Source organism: Myxocyprinus asiaticus, chromosome 5 (assembly GCF_019703515.2).
Source record: "Myxocyprinus asiaticus isolate MX2 ecotype Aquarium Trade chromosome 5, UBuf_Myxa_2, whole genome shotgun sequence".
In the NCBI taxonomy this organism is placed as follows: domain Eukaryota; kingdom Metazoa; phylum Chordata; class Actinopteri; order Cypriniformes; family Catostomidae; genus Myxocyprinus; species Myxocyprinus asiaticus.
This window is the reverse complement of record NC_059348.1, coordinates 46,099,814-46,126,710: the sequence shown is the minus strand read 5'-3', so window position 1 is coordinate 46,126,710 and position 26,897 is coordinate 46,099,814. Positions and strand designations below refer to the sequence as shown.

General features: G+C 37.9%; 1 protein-coding gene across 1 annotated transcript in view; it reads left to right on the top strand.

Annotated features, from left to right (window-relative positions):
- LOC127441017 (kin of IRRE-like protein 1) overlaps positions 1-24,968 on the top strand; it is a 70,789-nt gene extending 45,821 nt beyond the window's left edge. Inside the window, exons 3-15 of the mRNA XM_051698133.1 lie at positions 945-1,094; positions 1,583-1,740; positions 2,499-2,649; positions 2,780-2,885; positions 2,968-3,116; positions 4,190-4,317; positions 4,669-4,795; positions 5,336-5,436; positions 15,955-16,171; positions 16,835-16,942; positions 17,477-17,601; positions 20,099-20,179; positions 24,015-24,968. Of these exons, the coding sequence (XP_051554093.1) occupies positions 945-1,094; positions 1,583-1,740; positions 2,499-2,649; positions 2,780-2,885; positions 2,968-3,116; positions 4,190-4,317; positions 4,669-4,795; positions 5,336-5,436; positions 15,955-16,171; positions 16,835-16,942; positions 17,477-17,601; positions 20,099-20,179; positions 24,015-24,566 (2,153 nt within the window). The 3' untranslated portion in view covers positions 24,567-24,968. The remainder of the gene's footprint in view (positions 1-944; positions 1,095-1,582; positions 1,741-2,498; positions 2,650-2,779; positions 2,886-2,967; positions 3,117-4,189; positions 4,318-4,668; positions 4,796-5,335; positions 5,437-15,954; positions 16,172-16,834; positions 16,943-17,476; positions 17,602-20,098; positions 20,180-24,014) is intronic.
- The last annotated feature ends 1,929 nt before the right edge of the window (positions 24,969-26,897 follow it).

The window sequence follows — 26,897 nt, the reverse complement described above, 5'->3', positions numbered from 1 at the left end:
TATGCAGGCCAGTCAAATTCTTCCACACCAGACTCAGTAAACCATTTCTTGATAGATCTCGCTTTGTGCACAGGGGCATTGTCATGCTGGAACAGAAAAGGTCTCTGCTCAAACTGGAAATTACTGGAATAGCCAAACCCATTACTAGGGGGTGTTCACATACTTTTAGCCATGTAGTGTATATGCTTTCTCTGTCTGTCCCCCCTCCTTTTAATCTGATGTAAGAATTAATTCATCGTTTTTTTTTCATTGTCCAGACATTGCTGTTTTCTCTCTTTGTCCTCTGTCTCGCGCCTTATTTGTCTTTTAGACATGTTGATCTTTTGTCCATGCTCTAATCTCAGACACATACACATACATAGAAGTGCAAACACACACACAGGTTGAACATCTGCTTGTTGATTGGTTGAACTAAAGGATGATGTGATCCTTGCCAATACTTTTGTCCTCCTGGTATCCAGATCGATGATGTCATAATGTGTGTGTATGTGAAAGTGTGCAGTCTGAATGCCAATGTGCTGGAGTTCTGCCCTCTGCTGACAAACACATGTACTACAAGCCCACTGCAAAATACGTGAATAAGTGTGTAAGTAAATGTGATGTTATTATGTGGAAATCTGTATGGGTGTTTTAAAATTTAAAGTTTGCTGGAGTTTTCAGAATTGGAGCATTTGTAGCATTCCTTTGGACTGTATAATTTTACTGACCTGAAATCCATGAAACCGGGACATTAACGCATTCAGAAGAAAAAAATAAGTATATATATTTGAACTGTACATATTGTTATGTTGGGACATTTCCAGAAAGAAAATGACATCTTCTCATAAAAGCAATAATTGCACTATCCAATAAAACATGATACAAGCATGAAACCGAGAGATGGCGGTTTATTGTGTGTGTGATGCAATGGCATGTGTATAACAGCATGTATGTGTGTTTTTCAGCATGGCCGCGGTATCGTGTATTGCGTATCATGGATGTTGGACAGTATAATTTAGAGATCACATCGGCAGACCTGTCGGATGACTCGCTGTATGAGTGTCAGGCCACTGAAGCTGCTCTGAGGTCCAGAAGAGCCAAACTGACTGTTCTGAGTGAGTGCACACTAGCTATGTTCACAATAGCATACTACCTTACTACTACATACTATTTCTTCAGTATGCAGTATGTATACTGTGCACAAGTATGAGCCGTATTGCTGCCTTGGAGCAATTCTACTAACTACATTCCCTCTATGTCTTCTTTCTATATGTAAAGCTGTACAAAGGTGTACATTGCCATTACACATACACTATTGTGAAATCAAATCACTTTATGGTCACGTACCGTATGTTACCATATACACGGGTGTAATCGTGAAAATCTTGAGTGTTTGTACAACAACAATGCCACAACAAAATGTCCACACATAGAGAACACAATGTACACAAAGCACAAAATATTTGTTCATATTGGTGGTATTAATGGCATTTTTAATCACATGTACAGAACATAAGTGTTTATATTATTATATTATTATAATTATTTTATCACAGTGTGCAGGTCACCTTCAGCTTTGTTGTCTCTCTGTCTGTCTGTGTAGTCCCCCCTGAAGGTCCTGTAATTGAGGGCTCTCCAGAGATCCTATTGACTGCAGGAACCTCATATAACCTCACCTGTGTGTCTAGAGGAGCAAAGCCAATGTCAACCATAGAATGGTACAAAGATGGGATTATAGTAGAGGGAGCACATACCAGCACTGTGAGTAAAGACACACACACACACAAACGTTATTTAGCTTAGAGGACATGTCACAGATTTCTATAGAAAGCTAATTGTAATTATTATAGACTAAACCTAACCTAACCCATACCTAATCCCTAACCTTAAAAGAAAACTTTATGCATTTTTAGAATAAAGAAAACTGTACTTTATTTTTTTACTTTATAATTAATTTGTCCAATTGAGGATTTTGCCATATGTCCCCAAAATATGTTGTGTCAGATAAAGTCAACTTTGTCTACAGCTTCATTTGACAAAGAACAGACATTTGTGCACATAAAGATCATAGACATATAAGTGAAAGAACATTCAGACACACATTTGTGATCATGAAACCTATATTTAGAAGGAAAAAAAACAGTAAATGAATGTACAGGTTTGTTACTGATCCTCAAGGATCCTAATGAGTCCTCTAAGGATCAATTAAGATCCTAAGAGAATAATTTTAGTTTATTCAGTACGATCTTATTTGATTCTTTGAGCATTATTATTTGATCCCATCACGATTTTTTAGGATTGTTTCAGAATTATGATAGAAATTTCATTAGCAATGTTAAATACATCCTGTAGAATTCTTTGACTGGGGTAACAGGGCATATGTGACACAAGTGCATTCACATATATACACAGTCACACACAGCACAACAGATATTTCTTACCACACATGTACTGAACACACTTGCAGTTATCTTTCATTATTAATTGCCTCTATGTCTCAATCCCCCCAACCCCCTCAGGAGCTGTTAGCAGACAGGAAGAGGGTGACCACACGCAGTTTTATGGAGATCCAGCCAGTGGACACAGACACAGGACGAAATTTCACCTGCATAGCTTCAAACCTGGCCGCCCCTCTAGGGAAAAGAGCCACTGTCACTCTCAACATCCACCGTAAGTTTTTTTTGTGAGTGTGTGTACGTGTGTATATACTGTATACACATTCTGCGATGCTAGCATACTTTACATCCACAACAGAAAAAGGACCTTGATGATCTCTCTGTCTCTCTCTCTCTCTCTCCAGATCCTCCCACAGTCATTCTGTCGATTGAGCCTCGCTCGGTTTTAGAAGGAGAAAGAGTTACGTTTACCTGCCAGGCCATTGCCAACCCTCCCATTATGGGCTACAGGTTAGTGTGTTGTGCGTGGGTTAATGCCCCTTGTCAGTGATGTGCTGTGCTTAAGTTTAATATGCCTGTGTGTGTGTTGTAGGTGGGCTAAAGGAGGTGTGATTCTGGATGGAGCAAGAGAAAGTGTGTTTGAGACGACAGCAGATCACTCATTTTTCACTGAGCCTGTATCCTGCCTGGTCTTTAATGCAGTGGGCAGCACTAATGTCAGTATATTGGTGGACGTTCACTGTGAGTATCTCTGAAATCCAACCATCCATCCATCCATCCAGCCAGCCATAATTTATCCATCCTCCTCTTCACCCATCCATCCATCATCCATCTTCCTCTTCATCCATCCTTCACCCATCCATCCTCTTTATCCTCTCAATCTATCCATCCATCCATCCATCTTCCTCTTCATCCATCCATCCTTCACCATCCATCCTCTTCATCCATCCATGCATCCTGTCTATCCATCCATCAATCCTCCTCTTCATCCTCTCTATCCATCATCATCCATACTCCTCTTCATCCATCCATCATCTCCATCCATTCATCCATCCTCTTCTCCATCCATCATCCATCCATCCATCCTCTCCATCCATCATCTCCATCCATCATCCATCCTCCTCTCATCCATCCATCCATACATACATACATACATCCATACATCTATAGTACTGTAGTTGTCTCTACATATTAAGCTGGTATAGAAGTATTTTAGCACACAAAAAAATTATTAATACAAATCAGCTTTAAGTATGATTTTTTAGTATGCTCAGATTTGGTGTTTTCTTTGTGCTAATGCACTGCTTTTCTAGAAAACGCCAAATACACCTACATATGTGGAAATGTGTTTCCTGTAAAGGGCAGATTGAATATGTTCTGCAGTTAGTGTGCATAATTCCAGCAACCATTTTATTAATCCATTGCACATAAAACGATTTAGCACTGGTCTTTGGATATGTGTGTGAGCAATTATACAGTATGTGTGTATATGCATGTGTCTAGATCAGTGGTTTCCAACCCTGTTCCTGGAGGCCCCCCAACACTGCACATTTTGTATATCTCCCTTATCTGACACACCCAATTCAGGTCTTGGAGATTCCACAAATGAGCTGATGAGTTGATTTAGGTGTGTTTGATTAGGGAGATATCCAAAATGTGTAGTGTTAGGTGGCCTCCAGGAACAGGGTTGGGAACCACTGGTCTATATTTTTTTCCAATGAATCTTTGTCCATTATAGTCTCAAACATTTAATATTTTCATTCACTCATCTGTTGCCATTAACTCCTCTGTTCATGTCTTTTTCTCTCTCATAGTTGGTCCAATTCTGGTGGTGGAGCCAAGGCCCGTAACAGTTGATGTTGACTCTGATGTCACACTCAACTGTAAGTGGGCAGGAAATCCTCCCCTCACCCTCACATGGACCAAGAAGGGCTCTAGTATGGTTAGTGTGAACTAGATATGCACCCTACAGAATGCATTACCAAAAAATTATGTAGTATGTTAGATATACAGTTGACTAGCTATACCAAAAACTTACACCTGTGCAACCCTGTTTAAAAGACCAGTTTAAACCAGCATGAATTTCCACTTTACATTTCCATCATTTTTATCAGGACCAAGAAGATGTTTTTTGTAGACTGCTAAACCCACACAAAAAGAAACACCCTACTGTTGAACAAGAGTCATTTTAAACAGGCGAAACGATAACTCTTTTCTTTCCATCCTACCCAGATCCTTCCCAATCTTTCTTTAATGCTGTTTATCTTTCTGTATTCCACTCTTTCTTGTTCAGGTCCTCAGTAATAGTAATCAGTTATTCCTGAAGTCTGTGAGTCAGGCGGACACAGGGCAGTATGTTTGTAAAGCTATCGTGCCCAGAATTGGCGTCGGTGAGACAGAGGTCACACTAACTGTCAATGGTCAGTAACACACACGCATATTAGCCACACAAAAGCACTCTATTACAAATATACACATGAGTGAACCTGGAATTCAAACATTTTTACACAGCTGTAAATTAAATGATCTGTGGTGTTTGAAGGCAAAGTTCACCCAAAAATGAAAATTCTACTCATCCTCATGTTTACCTATTGTGAACGACCCAGGCTTGAACATCTGGAAATGACCAACATTTGAGAGCATGGATGCAAAGCATGAATTAAAACTTAACATTTAGTCTGATCCTCACACAAAGCTATCATATGTCTTCAGAAGACTTGGAATATTGCACATATGAGTTGTATGAACCTCTTTTATGGTACTTTTGTCCTTTTTGGAGCTTCACATCCAAGGTCGCCATTGGCTGTGAAGGTGGGAGCCCCACCTACTCATTAAGGTTGTGAGTAGATAATGATAGAATTTTCATTTGTGAATGAATTGTCCCTTTAAACAACTTTACAAGCCTGCTAAAAAAGTGGGCGGCATGATATGCATCTCTTACGATCTGACTGGCTGTCCAGGACCTCCAATTATCTCAAGTGAGCCAATCCAGTATGCCGTGAGAGGAGAGAAGGCAGAAATCAAGTGCTACATTGCCAGCACCCCTCCACCAGACAAAATTGTGAGTTAATATCGCACTCTACACACACATATACAGTTGCTTTACAGCATTTCATCCTTGCAGCTTAAAGAAATATTCAGGGTTATTCACAACTTAATGTCTAAGAACAGCCTGCAGTATGTGGCATGCTATCGATTACCAGAGATAGTAATTTTGATGTGTTCACTTACAAAGGAAGCCTAGAAGGGTAAACGTGCTGGAGGGTGCAAGTCGAAATGTGAAGTAAATATTTTTGTTAAAGCACTTGCTGTACATTAATTGTTCAGTGATGAAATCTGCATTTTTAAAGCCAAGTTGATATAGGTATTTTTTGGTGAACTCCATCCTGAGCCCATGCTTCAGACAGAGACTCATGAAGAATCCCATGTCTTTGAGTTTGCATCAATTCATACTCTGTGAAGTCTGTCTTAGTAGACTGAAGTGAAGTCTGGCTCAGCGACACAGTGGGAGTCGGACATCAGGCAGGATTGGAGATGGATCTAGCAGGCTCTGGTAACCTCAGGATAAAATCCCGAGGTCAAAACCGGCGTACTGAGTATTTGAGACAGGAACGGGAGTGGTGTCGCTTTGCCCTACAAGTATGCTGCCGAGACATCACCCAAATGCCCTGCTGCAGGGGCTCTACAGCCGGAATCAAAGTGTGTGTGTTGCTCACTGTACTACCCGCATCCGAAACAGTATCTACCGGCTTCACTTTCTCACTGACCTCCACTAGCATTTGGATGCGTGTCTCTAACTAATTTATCTTCTCCATCAGCTTGACTAATTCTTTACATTTATCACATGTAAATCCCTCACTGCTGATGGAAGAAGCTATAGTAAACATGTGATCGATGTAAAGATCAGTGTAAAAAATGCATGTGGTAAAGTACGAAGTTTAAGCGTGATAAAAGTAGAAAGACAGGTGTGCGCGGTAAAATGCACGTACAGTAGTTGTATCGCATTAAAAGTAAAAAGTGGAAAAAACAATGTGAACAAAAAAATGGAAGAGATTAAAGATTAAATGCTGAAAATAGGAATATAAGCAATGCTAAGCAGGCTAGCAGGCTACAAACACGAGCACTAGCAGGAACAGGAACAGGAAACAGAATCACCACAGGAACAACCACATAATTCATAAGTAGATCACATAATAACATAAGTGGATCACCAGCTTTCTGACGGACAGGCAGTAGCTAGTGTGGCTGGGGAAATTCACTTCCAGCACATGTACGATCAGCATTAGTGCCCCCCAGGGATGTGTGCTCTCCCCACTACTCTTCTCCCTGTATACCAATGACTGCACCACCAAGGATACCTCTGTCAAGCTCCTGAAGTTTGCAGACGACACTACTGTCATTGGCCTCATCCAAGATGACGATGAGTCTGCATACAGAAGGGAGGTTGAATGGCTGGCTCACTTGTGCAGTCATAACAACCTGGAGCTCAGTATGCTCAAAACAGTGGAGATGATTGTGGACTTTAGGAGGAACACACCAACATTGACCCCGCTCACCATTCTAAACAGCACTTTGGCAGCAGTGGAGTCATTCAGGTTCCTGGGCACTACCATCTCACAGGACCTGAAGTGGGAGACCCACATTGACTCCATTGTGAAAAAGGCCCAGCATAGGTTGTATTTCCTTCACCAGTTGAGGAAGTTCAACCTGCCACAGGCGCTGCTAATCCAGTTCTACTCAGCAGTCACTGAGTCTGTCCTCTGCACTTCAATAACTGTCTGATTTGGTTCAGCTACAAAATCGGACATCAGAAGACCACAAAGGACAGTTCGGACTGCTGAGCGGATTATTGGCTGCCCCTTGCCCTCCCTTCAAGAACTGTACACTTCCAGAATGAGGAAAAGGGCTGGTAAAATCTCTCTGGACCCCACTCACCCAGCCCACTACCTTTCTGAACTGTTGCCTTCTGGCCTACGCTACAGAACACTGAGCACCAGAACCATCAGGCACAAGAACAGTTTTTTCCCTCAGGCTATCCGTCTCATGAACTGTTAAAAACTGTACTATAATTACATGCAATACACAGTCAGTTATATTATTTAACATATCCTACCTCTTCTGCATTACATTCCCTTGCACTGTATATAACATTTGTATTTGTACATACTATATTTATATATATATTTTTGTCTTATTGTGTATTTCTATATATACTTATATATCTATTCACTTTTTATCTTTATTCTTTTTTTGTTATTATTATCTCTATAATATTGTTGTATTGTTTGTGCACTGGAAGCTTCTGTCATAAAGACAAATTCCTTGTATGTGGAAGCATACTTGGCAATAAAGCTCATTCTGTTTCTGATTCTGATAATTTAGTGTGATAAAACTGCTTATTAACCATATCTGTTATTTCCAATGCCAGGATTACAAGGTTTCATTGTCATGACAATGAAGTTGTAACATTAGATATTACTTTGCACAGATATGGTTGGTAAGCGATTTTATCACAATAAAATCATGTTAACATATACAGTTGTGCTCAAAAGTTTGCACACCCTTGGAGAATTGGTAATATATGTACCATTTTTAAAGAAAACATGAGTGAGCAGGCAAAACACATTTCTTTTATTTCTTATGGGATTCATATTCAGCTGTAGGTTATAACAGAATGGCACAATCATAAAACAAAACATGGCAACAAAGAAAAAAAATGAAATGACCCCTGTTCAAAAGTCTGCATACCCTTAGTTCTTAATACTGTGTATTGCCCCCTTTAGCATCAATGACAGCGTGCAGTCTTTTGTAATAGTTGTCTATGAGGCCCCAAATTCTTGCAGGTGGTATAAATGCCCATTCATCTTGGCAAAATGCCTCCAGGTCATGCAAAGTCTTTGGTTGTCTTGCGTGAACCGCACGTTTGAGATCTCCCCAGAGTGGCTCGATGATATTAAGGTCAGGAGACTGTGATGGCCACTCCAGAAGGAGGGACTGGAGGGTCAACTTGGCCTTGTGCTTAGGGTCATTGTCGTGCTGGAAAGTCCAAGAGCGTCCCATGCGCAGCTTTCGTGCAGAAGAATCCAAATTGTCTGCCAGTATTTTCTGATAACATGCTGCATTCATCTTGCCATCAATTTTCACAAGATTCCCCATGCCTTTAGAGCTCACACACCCCCAAAATATCAGTGAGCCACCACCATGCTTCACAGTGGGGATGGTATTCTTTTCATTATAGGCCTTGTTGACCCCTCTCCAAACATTGCGCTTATGGTTGTGACCATAAAGCTCTATTTTGGTCACGTCACTCTAAATTACAGTGTGCCAGAAGCTGTGAGGCATGTCAAGGTGTTGTCGGGCATATTGTAACCGGGCTTTTTTGTGGCATTGGTGCAGTAAAGGCTTCTTTCTGGCAACTCGACCATGCAGCTCATTTTTGTTCAAGTATCGTCGTATTGTGCTCCTTAAAACAACCACACCATCTTTTTCCAGAGCAGCCTGTATTTCTCCTGAGGTTACCTGTGGGTTTTTCTTTGCATCCCGAACAATTCTTCTGGCAGTTGTGGCTGAAATTTTTCTTGGTCTACCTGACCTTGTCTTGGTATCAAGAGATCCCTGAATTTTCCACTTCTTAATAAGTGATTGAACAGTACTGACTGGCATTTTCAAGGCTTTGGATATCTTTTTATATCCTTTTCCATCTTTATAAAGTTCCATTACCTTATGCAGGTCTTTTGACAGTGGTTTTCTGCTCCCCATGGCTCAGTATCTAGCCTGCTCAGTGCATCCACGTGAGAGCTAACAAACTCTTTGACTATTTATACACAGACACTAATTGCAATTTAAAAAGCCACAGGTGTGGGAAATTAACCTTTAATTGCCATTTAAACCTGTGTGTGTCACCTTGTGTGTCTGTCAAATATTCAAGGTTATGTAAACTTTTGATCAGTGCCATTTGGGTGATTTCTGTTATCATTATGATTTAAAAAGGAGCCAAACAACTATGTGATAATAAATGGCTTCATATGATCACTATCCTTAAATAAAAGACAGGTTTTTTTTTGCATGATCAGTCAATTGTCAAAATCAATGCCAAAATCTCACAGTTTCTGCCAGGGTATGCAATCTTTTGAGCACAACTGTATATTGCGGCTATACCTTGTATATTTTATGGGTCTATGGACTGGCCCCATGCACTTTGATTGTAAGTGCCTTTCTGTTAGCATGATTTTTGCTTTTATATATATAAATGTATATATATATATATATATATATATATATATATATATATATATATATATATATATATAATATATATATAAATTTATATATATAAATGTATATATATATTATATATATATATATATATATATATATATATATATATATATATATATATATATATAAAGTAGGAGTCAAAACAATTTTTTGTGGTAATCGACATTATGCAACAAATTAAGGATGTGCTGCGTCTGAAATTTACATCATAAATCTTTTCTGTGCCAGTTCGGTGATTTCTACTGTACATTTGCATTTGTCTTTGTATCATAATCGTCACACTAGACCTGACTGAATACTGTCTGTCTGTGTGTCTGTGTGTGTAAGAAAGAGAGAGAGTGAGAGGCAGTGCAATGTCAAAGGAAGCATTAAAAATAGAGGTCAAAAAGATATTAAAAGAGAGATGAAAGATGAGGTGGGCTGATGGGGAGGGGGGAGAAAAAGAGTGACAGTGCAGAACAAAGTCCTGTACCTTTCAGTGTCAATTATCACCAGCAGATGACAAGACAAGACAGACAAATGAGTGAGCTTTTAACAATCTCAGCACTTTACTCAATGCTCTGCCTCTTTCCTACTTCTCTCTCTCTCTCTCTACTTTCTTCCCTCCACCTGTCCTTGTCTCACCCTCCTCCTCTTTATCTCTTTCCTTTGCAACAAAACGGTACATGTACCATTCATCCACAATAACAGTATATTTGTATTGCCAAAGCAGTGCAAAATAAATCAAACAATAGTGCCAGTGGAGTAAACAAGTAGTATTAACAAATAAAATAAAACAATGGTATAAAATAAAATGAAATAGCACATTTAAAGGGATAGTTCCCCAAAAATAACATTTTTGTCATCATTTAATCACCATCATAGTGTTCCAAACCCATATGACTGTCATCCTTAAAACTCAAAGAATGAGACATGTAAGTGATTGACAGCACCTAGTCACTATTCACTTTCAGTGTAAGAACAAAAAATGCAATGAAAGTAAACGATTATTGAGGCTATAATTCAACCTTTGTAAGAATGACTTACAAAGGTAACATTTATTAAACAAGTTATCAAAGTAATAAAATAATGATAAAAAATAAGACTAGTCATAATGAGCGTAAGTTTAGTAATAGGGGCACATACTCAGTCTTCCCTCTCTCTCTCTGATTGCTCTCTGGATAATCAGACATGGCACAACAGGAGTAGCCTTAATGTGAAGAGTGAAGACAGTAGTTATGAAATAATGAATAATGGAATGAACGAGGAAGTAAGGCAGAGAAGAGGAAAGGGCCATATACTTTTGTTCTTCATCCTCTCATCCTTCCTGTGGCCCGCCCCCCCACCCCCACATTAGCGCTGTGAATATTTGATGGAGTGTTGTTCATTTTGTATGAAGTATCTGCACTTCCACAGTTCAGAGCAAAATCCTAAAAATGTGTTAGTGTCTGTGAACCCTTGCCTGTGTGTGTGTTAGAGTAAGAGAGAGACACAGAAAGAGTGTGTGTAATGTGACTGTCACAACTTTGTATGATCACGTCACTGTTTACTAATGCGTGTGTATATGCTTATATACTGAGCTATAGTTTGAGAACAAAATTGTCCACAAAAGTGAGCTAAATCTGACAAAAGCTCCCTTTGCGGAAGTTCGGGGTCGTCTTTAACCCTATAACGCTGTGTATCAAATATGATGCACAACGTTTGACAGCTCCTGTTTCACTCTCCGTTCAAGCTGATGAACCAAACGACCTATAGTGTGTAAGATTCACATGTTTATGGCACCATCTAGTGGTTATTTGTGAAAAAAAGGTTGTTTCAGCGTTTACATTGATCTATTTAAAATGGCAGCGGACTTGCTCAAAAAGTGACTCTTATGTTGGGATAAATGACAGCTTATATTCATAAAGTAGAAGTGACAGTAATGATTATATTGTTACTGATATTTTAAAATGAGCATTTGCTGAATATAAGGAACTTGTGCTTGGTTACATTTTTTTATATATTATTTTATTGAAAAACCCTGTTGAAATCCATATGTATCAAATATGATACAACAGCTATATCTATAGGGATATCTCTCAATCACTATTTACATTCCATTCATGCCCACCACAAAAAAAAAAAAAAATTCTGACATATACTTTTTATAAGATATATTTAAAGTGTGAACTAATATTTCTGTGTATTTTAATATATGCAGCCTGCTCTGTCATTATAAAGATCTCATTATTTTACATTACAAGCTATGATGATGCTATCTTACCATAAGTTTCAGAGACCCAGCGACAAAAGTTTTACAATTTCCCAATTTTAAATGTCAATATAGTGTTTGGTGCATAAAATACATATGTAAAAATTGTTTATTGAAAAAATGCTGTGCTGAATTGGACTGTGATACATTTCAATCCATATTTATAGACCAAGGAGAGGAAGTTGTCATCATAGCCAAACTCTCAAACATTTTGTATCTCTGAAAAGCCCAGGGAGTCCTCTGATAATACCCCAGGATTTACCACAGTAGCATGTACAGTATAGGCTAAGAAAATGAAATTGCTGGGCCTCAGGAGGATAATGACCTTTAAAGCCTAATGTATCAAATATGATACATAAAAAAAAAGTGGAATTTTTTGTACAGGGTTAATCGGAAAGTCGATGTATACTTTAAAAAAAGCTAATACTGTTTTCTAAATTCTAAAAAAGTTTTCTTTTAGGGGTAGGGTTAGGCTCAGTGGTGATTGTTTTAAGAAAACACAGCTTCACCTAAAATTTCTGAAATTAATATGCTATACACTACCGGTCAAAAGTTTTGAAACACTGTTTGAAATTAGTTTTGTAGACAAAAATATAATTGTGCCATCATATAAAATTATTTCATTACAAAACTAAAATTTTATAATAAAAAAAAAAGTTTTTGAAATGGATGACTTGGACCAAATAATAAAGAAAACAGCCAATAAGTGCCCAACATAGATGGGAACTCCTTTAATACTGTTTAAAAGCATCCCAGGGTGATACCTCAAGAAGTTGGTTGAGAAAATGTCAAGAGTACATTTCTGCAAATTCTAGGCAAAGGGTGACTACTTTGAAGATGCTAAAATATAACACAGTTTTGATTTATTTTGGAACATAATTCCCATATTTCCATTTATGTTATTCCATAGTTTTGATGACTTTACTATTATTCTAAAATGTAAAAAAAATTATAATAAAGAAAGTGTTTCAAAACTTTTGACCAGTAGTGTATATAAATAAGTAAACAACAAATCTATATAAATGACATATTAATCTGTGCATTTCAATATTTTAGCACATAAAAGTGTAAAATATCATCACATCACTATTTGTTTAGGTAACATGGTCCACTTTTTTTCTACATGAATATGTCCCCAAAAGCCAGCAGATGCATGGCCCTTAGAGCACTACTGAAGCTGTGTTTCAAGGGCGTTTTCTGACCTTTATCTCATTTGATTTGTTCAGAAGCATTGGCTAAAATTGTAACAATGTTGCACTTTCTTCTTGGTTCAGTTTGCTTTCACAAGGCAACATTTAAAAATGGACCAAAACAGTGTCGAAGTCACATTTATCCATCATTAGTTGCTTTTGCATTATTTCTGCATTGAAAAGTGCCTGTTCTCATGGTCACAGAGCTCTCTCTCACGCACTAATTACTTACATTTTTTATATATATATATATATATATATATATATAGCAGCGTAGCTAGATCCTTTTTTGTGATGAGAAAAAAAAAAAAAGAAAAAAGTAAGGCTTAATGTTAATTACATCAGGGTCCAAAAGCAACAAGGCAGGCATCAGTTTTGGCTTCAAATGTAAATTAATTCTGGACAGTGAGCACAACTTGCATTAAATGACAGTTCGTACTTTGACATTTACCTGCTGTTCATGCTCAAGTTCATCAGATGAATCGTTACGAACACCTCGAATGGGAGCTTTCTATTTTCTCTCATGGGAGTTCAGCTTTTCTGTATCAGAGGCACGGAGGTTTTATTATGCAAGCCTTATTTCTAAATATATAATCTATAAGCCTCATTTCTAATCTTCATTTGTTTTTAACAATGCACACACAAAGTAGATTTTAATGTATGCACCAGTCATCTTGTTTGGTTACTCGGGTTTAGTCGGGAGTCAGTAGGGCCTACGCGGGAATAAAGAATGTTAATTGCAAAGGAATTTCCTCAAACGCAACTCAAAATAGCAGCACAGTGAGCTTTAAGCCTAAACAGCACAAAGCAAATGTTTTAAAATGATAAATCTCACATTAAAGTCAAACAAAAATGACTGCCTGTATATGTGCTCTGCCCGTGCTGGTTCACATTTCCATGTCATGTGCATGGAGTAACAGTGCTTTAAAATCAAATGACATTGAACTTGTCAAATTATTGTACTTAAGTCTGCACACCAAAGAAAATGGGGGAAAAAAAACACTCTCATACCGTTTATCAAGCTTTGAAACTTTGCTTTGTTAAAAACAACCTGGAATTATGAAACTGCATTTATACAAATTAAAGTTATTTTTAACTGTACTCGGTGATCCCACGATGGTGTTTTATTACCACGATGAATTAAAAAAAAATACGATTTTGATAATAAAGTCATAACATTTTGTGAATCAAGTAAAAATTACGAGAATAAAGTTGTAGCATTATGATATTACATTTTGTATGAGAACAAAGTAAAAATTATTAGAATAAAGTCATAGCATTTTGAGATTATAGTCATAACATTTTGAGAATAAAGTAAAAATTATTAGAATAAAGCATTGTGTGAATAAAGTAGAAATATTTGAGGGGGAAAAAAATCTCAATATTAGGCTAAACAGAGCATCATTATCACAACAATAGAACGGATGCTGAGCCAGCAGCTTCATTAATAAAAGAGATGGATATGGAGGATGTAGTTAAATCATCCGTGGTCTTTTGGCGCATCAGCACAGAGTTATTAGTATCCGGACTCTTCAGCGGTTTTGTAGGAAATGTAATTTATTCAGGAGAAAGAACCAGACAGATTTGCACAGTCCAGCTCGGTGCTGTTGTTGGGTTTTCCTCTCTAAACAATACTGTAGCTGAGGGCATGATACCACATACAATATCTTGTTATGGACATATACAGTATAATTCACAGCAGTTCCAATTATTTTTCACTTAACCTGAGTGCAAGCCTATATCCCGCGCCTCCCTTGACAGGCGCCCACATGTTGAAAACTCCTGTATTAATGCACACCTCATTTATGAACAGAGAGGTTGCTAAAACTTCCCACAAATTCAGCTCGGTTGCATAGCCAGGTTATCTCCCTGGTTAGTGGTGTTGTATGTAAAGACCCAGATGCTCCACTTTGCTGTTGTCCATCACATCATTTTGATGTTACTTTCCTTTCGAATTATTCTCAAAATATTACCACTTTAATCTCATAATGCTTCAACTTTCTTTTCGTAATTTTTACTTAATTCTCAAAATATTATGATAAATGACAATTGCAAATTGAAATTGTTAAATGACTTTGATTTTATTGTTAGCGTTAGTTTCTGCACAATGAACAATGAGCCGAAAATATGTAATTCTTGCTTTGATCCTCTGCTATTTAAATTAAAACATGTTTGATCCGTTTATTGTGCACCTGACATTTGCTTATATAATGTTCTGAACTGGTGCCGTGTTGTGCTTAATATAATTATTATTTGACAGGTAGGGTGGTCATTTTTAAGTCATGGAAGGAAGGATTCTTCTTATTTTTACATTATAATATGGCCTGTGTCTAAGCCCCGGATGACACTGAAGTCTATAGCGATGCCCCTGTGTATATACAGTATCTGTCATAAAGTTGCCGATGCTGTCCTACCTGTATTCTGCAGCTATCCAAAAAAGAGAAGCGATCCTACTCAAATTACCTCAGGAATCATATGGCTATCCATGTTTTGATTATTAATTACAGTGAAGTGCTGACCTACAGATCTTCTCCAAAGATCCATCAGGTATATTCATGGTTTTTTATTTGGGTTTGGTTTGTTGGTCTGTTGGGTCGGATTGCATTTGCACCACAAGCGAACTGCTCCAGGGTTCGTTTGCAATTGGTCTGAGTGTTTTGGAGCTGATCTGAGTGCCGTGTTCATATATGCCTAAACGAAGCGAAAAACGCACCAGGTTCTGAAACAAATGCTCCAAACGAGCCAGGTGTGAAAATGCCTGAGGTATACCTGTACCTGTAATAAGGTAGATGCTGTTGTATTTTCATAATTCAAGTATTACTTTCACATTTCACTGTTTACTAATGTGTGCTTGTGTATATATGCATGTTTCTCTATACAGGTTTGGGCCTGGAAGGAGAATGTGTGGGAAAAAGAGAGAGGGACGCTGTTAGAGAGGTACACAGTGGAACAGAGCAGACCTGCGTCACAGGGGGGCGCTGTTCTCTCCACTCTCACCATCAGTAACGTCATGGAATCTGACTTCCAGTCCACTTACAACTGCACTGCATGGAACACTTTTGGACCAGGAACCATGATCATCACCCTAGAGGAGACAGGTCAGAATACACATACACAGTGGATACAAAAGTTCTCTATTACACTACCACCACTGGAGTCGCGAGTTCGAATCCAGGGCATGCTGAGTGAATCCAGCCAGGTCTCCTAAGCAACCAGATTGGCCCGGTTGCTAGGGAGGGTAGAGTCACATGGGTTAACCTCCTTGTGGTTGCTATAATGTGGTTCGCTCTTGGTGGGGTGTGCGGTGAGTTGTGCGTGGATGCCGCGGAGAATAGCGTGAAGCCTCCACACGCGCTATGTCTCTGCGGTAACGCGCTCAACAATCCACGTGATAAGATGCGCGGACTGACGGTCTCAGACACAGAGGCAACTGAGATTTGTCCTCTGCCACCCGGATTGAGGCGAATCACTACGCCACCACGAGGACATAGAGCACATTGGGAATTGGGCATTCCAAATCGGGGAGAAAAAAAGTTCTCTATTTCAAATACAATGTCTATAGACCCCATAGATATTATATACTAAACTACTCTCTCTCAGATTTTGTACCCATCTCTTTCTCTATAAGACTTTGCTTCTGTATTATACTTGTCTGTCTTTCAGATATTGTGCTTGTAGATGTTATACCTGTCTCTCTCTCTCTCTCTCTCTCTTTTTTATCAGTAGTGTCTGTAGGCTTTATACCCGTCTCTCTCTCATAGATATAGTGCCTGTAGGTGTGATAGCAGGTGGATCTGTTGGATCTTCCATTCTGCTTCTTCTCCTCCTGTTTGCTCTGATATTCTATCTTTATCGACAACGCAAAGGCAGTGAGTACACAGTGTGTGCGTGTATTTGTGTGGCACATGTTCCATGTGAATTGTTTTGTTTTAAAATCTATCCAGTTTATCAGTGGGATTCAGAAAAGAATATAAAAATGAAAATACAAGTAATTTAAAAAGGCAATATTCTAAAAACTGGATAAAAAAAATAGAAGAAACAAATTAAGTGGTTGCAGCTTGATTTAACGTTATTATGTAGTTTGGTACCCTCTTTTGGCTAGGAGACAGCAAGAAAAAAGCTTTGGTAAATTATGATAAAAAGTTATTGGTAAGTGTTTTTATGCTTTTTTTCCCCCATTAATCGCAGCTTTTGGATCAACTAATATCAAATACAAAGTATCAGTTTTGATTAGGTAAAACACGGTATAATAATTCATGCTACTACGTGAAGGTGTTCTGAACTAGCCTGCTAACACAAAGGTTGTAAATTCAATCCAAGGTAAGAATAAAATGAATGTGGAGTATGACACTTAACCCCTGATTACTCCAGGACAAAACTTGACTTGACTGTTACATTTCCAGGTCGTCGTGGAGTCACGTTGAAGCCAGACATTAAGGTGGAAACGGTCAATAAGGAGACACACAATCTTGAGGAGGAGACCGCCAGCGCATCCACGGCAACGCGAATGGTAAAGGCTATGTATTCCGTGAGTATCATTAGCAAAAACCTAAACTTCCAGGTTGTCTGATTTGAAATAAGCTTGATATTAAAAGAGTAGTTCACCCAAAAATGAACATTTTCTCATAATTTACTCAGTGTCATGCCATCCCAGATGTGTATGAATATCTTTCTTCAGCAGAACACAAATGAAGATTTTTAGAAGAATATCTCAGCTCTAAAGGTCCATACAATGCAAGTGATTAGGTGCCAACTTTAAGCTCCTAAAAGTACATATAGCATCATAAAAATAATCCATATGCTTCCAGTGGTCTAATTAACGTCTTCTGAATCAAAACGCTGTGTGTGTGTGTAAGAAATAGATAAATATTTGAAACTTTCTTTTTTTTTTTACAAAAAATTCATGAGGGTCAAGTGAAAGCACGTTGGCAAGTTCACGTGAGAACTGGCACGTCAAATACAAAAAAATACAGAGGTGCAGTGTTGTTTACAACCGAGGACCATAAATATTAATACATACATACCTCATTCGGCTGGTTTGGATACATTAACTGCTGCGCCATCTTGGAAAGGAGAGCTGTTTGAATCAGTTTGAATGCAAGTGAGTGAGTGTAGGAGATGCCTTAGACTGAGCTCCTTGCTCAAACTGCTGTATTAGCTTCTTTTGTGTGGAAACAGTATTGCGGCCCACAGAAGCAGCTGCTAATAAGGTATCTATGGATGAGTTTCTATTAAGAGGAGGCTTTCGCGCTTGCATCACGCGAGAGGCAATTTGAACTCCACCCTCGTCAAGGTACAACGAACATTCTTATTAAAAAAAAACGTTTTAAATATTGATATATTCCTTACACACATAGCGTTTCGCTTCAGAAGACATTAATTAGACCACTGGAATCATATGGATTATTTTTATGATGAATATAATGTACTTTTTGGAGCTTCAAAAAGTTGGCACCCATTCACTTGCATTTTATGGACCTACAGAGTTGAAATATTCTTCTAAAAAACTTCATTTGTGTTCTGCTGAAGAAAGAAAGTCTTACACATCTGAGACAGCATGAGGGCAAGTAAATTATTAGAGAATTTTCATTTTGGTGAACTATTCCTTTAAGGACTTACTATTTTGCTGTGAGCACACAAAATAAAGAAATTTAGAAAAAGGAGATTAAGAAGAAAAGATAACATTAAATGAGAACTGGAGTTGAAATTTCAACTTTGTAATTGTTATACTTAATTGAAAATTAGCCTATACTAGAGTCATACTAGAGCAATTAACTTTGAGTGACAATGAAATGATGTGTTGCAATAACGTTTTGCCCTAACAAGCCACATTGACAAACAATATATTGATTAAGATGTCATATCTCACAAAGTTCAATAGAATCACCACTGGATTTAAGGGATTCTCCACCTCTGAAATCTCAAAATAATACCTGACTTGAAACTCTAGCCAATAAAGTAGTTTCACCTTGTGACAAGGAGGCAGTGGGAACCAGATGAAGCATCAAAGTATTGTTTTTAATAAACTTAAACACAAAGACACACAAATGTAAATGCATACAGGGCAGCTGCCTGTAGCTCTCTCTCTCTCTCCCGAACTACTGCATCTCGTTGCACTTATCCCTCTTCTCGGCTGATTAGTCCAATTGGGGGCTGGGCATGCGTAGTCATGGCCTGGCCCCGCCCTCCTCCTTGTCACACACCTCGACAAATGGAAAATCTCTAAAATGACAATGAGTTTAGGAGGCACTACAGGAAGAATCCATATAGGGAGAACTACACACACTTCATTCTGAAGTTTTAAAGTGTCTGGTTTACTTAACCATTATACTTGATTTTATTCTCAAGCTGTGAAAGAGTAGAGAAAGGGCTTTTTGAGGTGAACCTAAAAAAGAACATTATTACATTTGTGACTATAGCTTCATAGTATTTCTAGGCCTTAACAATGACAGTGTCATATTATTTCATAAAAATGGTAACACTTTACAATAAGGCGTTATTCATTAACATCAGTTAACACATTGTTAATGTCTATTGTCTACACATTCTTACATTAAATGTTGTAAACATACAATGCAACATGATGCATTGTGTACTGCATTATGAACTAACATTAACAAATAAATTTGATAAATTAACATTAACCAAGATTAATAAATGCTGTCCAAAAACTATTGTTCATTATTAGTTCATGATACATAATGCATTATGTTAATGTATAGAACCTTCTTGTAAAGTGTTACCAAAATATTTTATGCACATAAATTAAATAAATAAATACATTTGAGCTTTTCTAACTGTTCCTGTAGTATGCCTGTAAAGTTTTTTTTAAGTCAACAGTTGTAAAACATACTTTCTTGCCTGTTCAACCACAAACTAAAGAACATCTATTCTTCAATTCTGATAAACCTGATATCCTGTTTTCCTCCCCCTCCCTCCTTCTCTTCTTCCCTCTCTCTGTGTGTGTGTTTTGTTGTTTGATGGTTTAGTTTCTTCCCTCTGTCTCCCTTTCTCCCTCCACCCAGCCTTTCAAAGATGACATGGACTTGAAGCAAGACTTGCAAAGTGACACACTGGAGCCAAAGGTGGAGGAGTATGAGCCCAAGGTAAGAAACAGAGTGGACACACACACACACATAAAATGAGTGCTGCCCTTGGTGATGCATATTACATTTTCAGCATTAAATACTTTCCCCTATCCCAGTTTAATATGCTCATAGTTGTAAAGAAGCCCCAAAAAGTGTCAACAATGTGGCTTTGTTTGTTTGAGCATCGCAACCACCCCGACATAGGAACATTAACCCAATCAAAACTGGAAATGGAAAATGGGTTATCCTCCTATCCTAATTTCTAGTGCATATCGTTTTCAGACATACATATGTGGATAACGGGACTAAGTTGTGAAATTTTAAGTAATACCAAGCTATAGAAAGTCTTTAGATTTAGAAACTATTCGATTTTTTTCATCTAATAGTTTATTATGTGTCCAGGAGTGTTGGTTATTCATGTTTTTGAGACATTATAGACATTACAGCTGATTTTCTATAAAGCTGAATTAATAATTCTTATTAAAAGTAATGGCCAGCATCATCAAATCACTGCCAACCATGTTAAAATAAAATTATATATTATACAATTCTGAATCCATGTACTGATTATCATTGTCCCATGTCTGCTAAACATGTTGAGTGGTCCAAACATCATCTGCAGCCTAAAACTTAGGGCTATAGGGTGCATCCTTGCTCACTTGCTCCCTATTTAGTGAATGATTTAACCTCCAGAACTGTCTGTATGCACTGGTCTCAGAACAGTTAGAAATGCACCTTATTTTCATATAAATCCTCTGAAAGCAAAATTTTTCAGCTTTTGCATGAATACATTTATTCTCAATGTGAAAATGCATAGTAAATATACACCGATCAGCCACAACATTAAAACCACCTGCCTAATATTGTTTAGGTCCCCCTCGTGCCGCCAAAACAGCGCCAACCCACATCTCAGAATAGCATTCTGATCGTGTATAGGAATGCATTTACTAATGTTAATGAATAGAACCATATTGTACAGTGATAACAAAATAAAACAATAACAAAATGTATATTAAAATGAAGGGAATTGACCCACAGATGTGTTAACGTTAAAAAATATTCAAAATAACTTACATGTTTTTTCAGCTTTTGAGGGAATGCAGTCCTAATTTCAACATATGTGGACATCATGCTTATCAGTATGCTGACGCGCGAAAAATTAACGGATGTTTTAAAGCCGCATATCAAATGAAACTAGAGGCGCTACTCTTTACAAACAAAAAGGTATTTATCAATAAACTTAAAGAGGTTTCTTACCAGAGGCACTTTTGTTGGTGCTGCACCAGTAGCAGCGCTTCCTGTATGTCAACGACATGCTGTTGTGTCACATGATCCGGTGCGCCAGAAGTTTTACCCTTAAATGACAGTGTAGCGTCTTTCGAACAGTATTCAGTCTGTTTTAATTCATTTAAATTATGCGTTGCATATAGCGAAGCCAAAATACAATGTCCACACATGTGGACGTGGGGTCACATGAGGATCTATATAAATATTAAGTTCCAAACATAAGTTCGGGAGGATCATTTACCAGATATATATAAGGGACTGCTTCCATCGCACTGGTGACAGTTCCTATGCCATCCCTCCACCTTTACATTTTAAAACGCCTATACCAATTATTATTTAAAAATTGTCTTTCTATTTCTTACTTTAGTCAAATAGTCCAGAGGAGAATCTCAGAGCTCAAGCCCCGTCCTGTGTTCAAACCCTTCAGTTATGGACAGCACGAAAAATCTGTTTACCTTAATGCGCTGCAGTAAACTCATTAAATATATATATTTTTCGTTACATTTGGTCAGCATTCATTTTGGACCCTGATTGTACTACAGGTACAATGAGCCTCATTCATGAAACACAAACTAATTTCTGAGTAAATTTTACCTAAAACATTTGTGCGTAAATTGTGCCAGTGAATTGAATGCAACGATTTACAATACGTACAGATGGATTTACAGACGATTTATATAGAATTTTTTTTTATCAATGAGCCCCATTGATTTTACAAATACACAACATCCCCATTTATACACACATAATGATTACACTAACATACATATAGAGCTGTACAAATACACAGAGATTTATCCTACACAGTGCCTACATGCACATAGACCAGACACATAGGCTACTATGCTTTTTTGGACTCAGAAGACTGCGGTTCAAACTAGAGGTCTTCATGGGTCCACCGTAACCTGAGGACCCGAGACCCATCCCATTCTATTGCTGTGGGTCCCGGGTCTGTTTAACATTATGTGTAATACCCGAGTCGATTCGAGAAGACCTGGCTGTGATCAGACAGCGCTGATGATGATGGTGCTGTGTGTGTGTTGTAACTGGCAACATTGTAAAACTAGGATGAGAAAGTGCGGGCCGGGAAATAAGGTGAAAAATGGAGTGGAGCCACAACGAGCTGAGTGACATCAGAGGCAGAGCAGAGTTAAGGCACACGATAGCAAATTAGCAGTGCTAACATCAGCAGCCGTGGCAATGAACGAGCAAACGTTATTATAGTTCAAAAAGGCAAACAGTCAAAGTTATCTTATGCGAGATACAAACAAACTGCAAAGTCAAATTTATCATCCATCACCGTGACAGCAAGTGGACTTTTGAAGGTGAAACAATGAGTGGATTAGCTACGCTGTTTCAATCAGCAAGAGAGGAATCACAGAAAACCTGGATGTATTTTACCAACTTTCTACTACTAGGCTACTAACGTTACATTAGGTAACACACACAGTTTTGTTTCCACAACTTGTAAATTAACTTTATTAAATTAATTAACTAAATTAACTAAATTAAGCAATCAGCTGTGAAATCGGTGTTGATCGGGTCTGTGTCTCCCGGCTGGGTCCGGATCCCAGCTTTCAAATAATAGATGGGTCCAGTCTGGGTCCGGCATTTCTCGGTTCTGCATGGGTACGTGTCTAAGCTTTCTAATAATAGATGGGTTCGGGTCCAGGTAGTACATTTCCGGGTCTCTTTGGGTTCGGGCACAAATTTGTGTGAAGACCTCTAGTTCGAACCCGGTCAAGGATGCTCGAAACGAAAGTGAAAGTAAAACAAGGTGTCATAGAAGCGACACAAAATGACGTGGTTGCTTTAGAAAAAATTTGCTTTTCATGTCGAATTTGATTTTTAAACTAAAACTATCGGTTAGGCTCAAATCAAATCAAATCAAATCACTTTTATTGTCACACAACCATATACACAAGTGCAATAGTGTGTGAAATTCTTGGGTGCAGTTCCGAGCAACATAGTAGTCGTGACAGTGATGAGACATATACCAATTTACAATAAACATCAGTTTTACACAATACAATTTAAAATCTAATATATACATAATTACACATAACACAATATACAAATAATAACATACAATGTACAGTATACAATACACACAATATAGAATACACATTATACAATAAAAATAGTATATATAGTATATATAAAATGTACAGTACGTTGTATTGTACTGTATTGACATTCAGGCTGTCAGGCTTAGGCGTTCGTTAAGGGTAAGAATGTCTATTTTGTTCACCTCTTATTTATCTTTTAGGACACTATTGGTTAGGTTTAGGCTTAAGTTTTAGGTTAGGGAGGTACATTTTACTCATTAAAACATCCATCTACCTCCATTCACCTTACAAATCTCATGAGATTACAACATCATTTCACTTGTTTTTGGTGACCCCTGCTGGACATTTCACTGGGAAACTGCAGTCAAATGTCTAATACAGCACAAAATTTTGGTTTGCAAAAATGTTGCCATGGTCATGTAAATTTCATGAGATCAGGCTGAAAAATGCACCCAAGTTCAGCACAGTGAAAGAATACTGTATGTTTGTCATTCCAGGACCCCACTAATGGCTACTACAACGTTCGAGCTACGACGCATGATGAGGTTCGCGCCTCGACCCGCTCCCTGCTGTACCAAGAATTCCGACCACCTAATCCTGCTTCAGTTTCCGCTTCAGCCGGCAGCCCAGTGACCAACATACACCCCGCGCCCACAGGCCGTTACGAGCCTCGCCCGGCTTCTCGAATGGCACACAACACCTACGCTCATTTTAACACCATTGCCAGGGCGTCACAAATCCAAGCCCCACCCAACCCTATCTCCAAGGCCACAGACTATTCTGGAGAGCGTGGCCTGCTGGAATCAACCAATCCACTTGCTTTTGACAGCTACGCTTATTCAACGACACCTCAGTACAGGATGGGGTTTGCCCCACCTTTGGAGGCAGGACCAGCCTATGAAATGTATCCTACAGGACAGGGGACAAGTCAAGGGGTGGGGCAAGACACTGGTGTAGGAAAATACACCAGCTCCGCCCAATATCCGTATTCAACCCCTCCTACGGAGTACTCTCAGAGACACACGCAGAGAATGCAGACTCATGTGTGAGACAAACACAGACACACACTTTCCATCACATGAAAGCACTTCCCTGGACACAAATACATATGTGGTACACAGAGGTAGTGTTCTGTTTTTACAAACCAGTCCGTCAAGCAGTTATGGTCCCAAACTCTCTGTCCATAACAACAATGTGCAAACACACACTGCTTTTACCTTTACATCAACAAGAGACATTTTTGAGAGAAAAAGTGCCAAATTACATTTGATTAAAAGAAAATGACTGAAACAGAAGAGGAAAATACAGGTCAGAGTGTAATAATCATTCTTAACCAACATCTTGTTTTCCAATAAAAACATTCTGAAAACAAAATCAATTTACTTGAGAAGCAAAATTGCTTAAGATTTTGTAGTTCATCCAAAAATTTTAAATTCTGTCATCATTTTCTCACCCTCATGTTGTTCCAAAACTTTCTTCTGTGGAATGTAAATAAATAAAGTACTTGAGTAAATGATGGCAGAATTTCCCTTTAAGACTTTTTTTTATTAGTGTGGTCAGACAATGAAAATGTTTAATCATGATTAATTGCATAATTTTTCATAGTTAATCACCATAAATCACAGATTTTGAAAGGGCTGAAATTTCACTCAATATATACTTATTTTTCTGTAAAATTGCATTTATTTTCTTCCTAGGAAAGAAAACAAAACAATATGTAACAATATTGCTTTATTAAAATATTCCAAACAAAGCCTTCAACAGTATAAAGACAGAAATGCACTAAAATAGCAGCAATTCAAGTAACATTATACATTTCCTAAAGTCTAAGTGGTGGCTTGATTAACTAGTCCCCATAGATTGTGTATTCATTGCAATGCACATAAAATCTCTTAAAATCTCATCCTCAACAATATTTCACAGCAAAATCGTCTTATTTATCCTTTTATTTATATATATATTTCTTGTTTTGTACAACAAATATCGTTAGGTCCTTTCCCCATAGCTTGATCATTGACACAACCCTTTTGTGTTTGTTTGTGGTGTGTGCGTCATTGTAATGCCCCCGGACACATCACAAAGGTTCCACCCTGTTTCAACCAGTGTTCAATAGAGATGTGCGGAACAACTAATTTCACTGACGTTTAAACGAAAATTTTGAAGTCGACTAGTCTAAAAAGAAACCAACCTTCAGAAAACAGAAAAAAGTGTTTATGCAACCCATTTAAAATACTTCATCTATTCCAAATCTGTCACTAAATTCCACCGAAAAGGGGCATTTATCTGCGTCGTGCTCACCTTGCATTATGATCATTGTACATTAAATATAGAACATGACACGCATTCACTGAATCAACGTTAGCGAATATTTAACAAGCATATTTATTGAAAACAACTGAATGAATAGTGCAGAACCAACAGAGCAACCCAGCCTGTTCTAAGCGGAATTCACCAAGTAAAAGTTACTTAACATATTAAAACAGTCAGTACATTGTTGAAAATAATTAACAGGTAGGCTAAGCCAAGTCTACGAGAGACAAAATATGCGCTGAAAAGTTGCGCGTATTTCACAACGTGCCGTCGTGCATTAGCCATTGATCTAATATGACAGCTGTTTGGTAAAGAAAAAAAAATTAAAATATGTAACCTTAATATGACAGTAATTTAAGCGCAGCCTCAGTAAAATATAAAGCCAAATGTGTAAAAATGTTGATCAGTTTAATGGGGGGAAATATTAACCGACTAGTAATTCCAGTGTCAACTAGCAGCATCAGAACAGTTTAGTCGACTAGTCTCGCACATCCCTAGTGTTCAGAACGTACACAGAGCTGAATAAAATGTCCGAATCTAATGTCAAATTGGTAAATGCCTCAATTACGTTAAAGTAAAATTAAGTGTTAAACATTTTTAATTAATTGCACGTGCTATCCCGTTAATTTTGACAGCTCTATTGTTTATTTATCTTAAATTAAGTTTATTCTTCTTACCCCATTTTCAAATAGTTTTCTCTTGTTTTAAGCATAAATCTAGCAATATTTAGTGAGATTTATGCACTTTTATTAATTAGGTTTAAAACAAGAAAAATATTGAATGAGTTGACTGATTAAACTTAATCTTAGATATGTTCTCCGAAAACGTCTCAGTTACTGTTGTAACCTCCATTCCCTGATGGAGGGAACAAGATGTTGTGTCGATGAAGTGACACTAGGGGTCGCTCCTGGGAGCCCCAGACATCTCTGATCTTTGAGAAAAGGCCAATGAGAATTGGCGAGTGCAATTTGCATGCCACTCCCCCGGACATACGGGTATAAAAGGAGCTGGAATGCAACCACTCATTCAGGTTTTGCACTGAGGAGCCGGCCCATTCAGCGGGTAGTTCG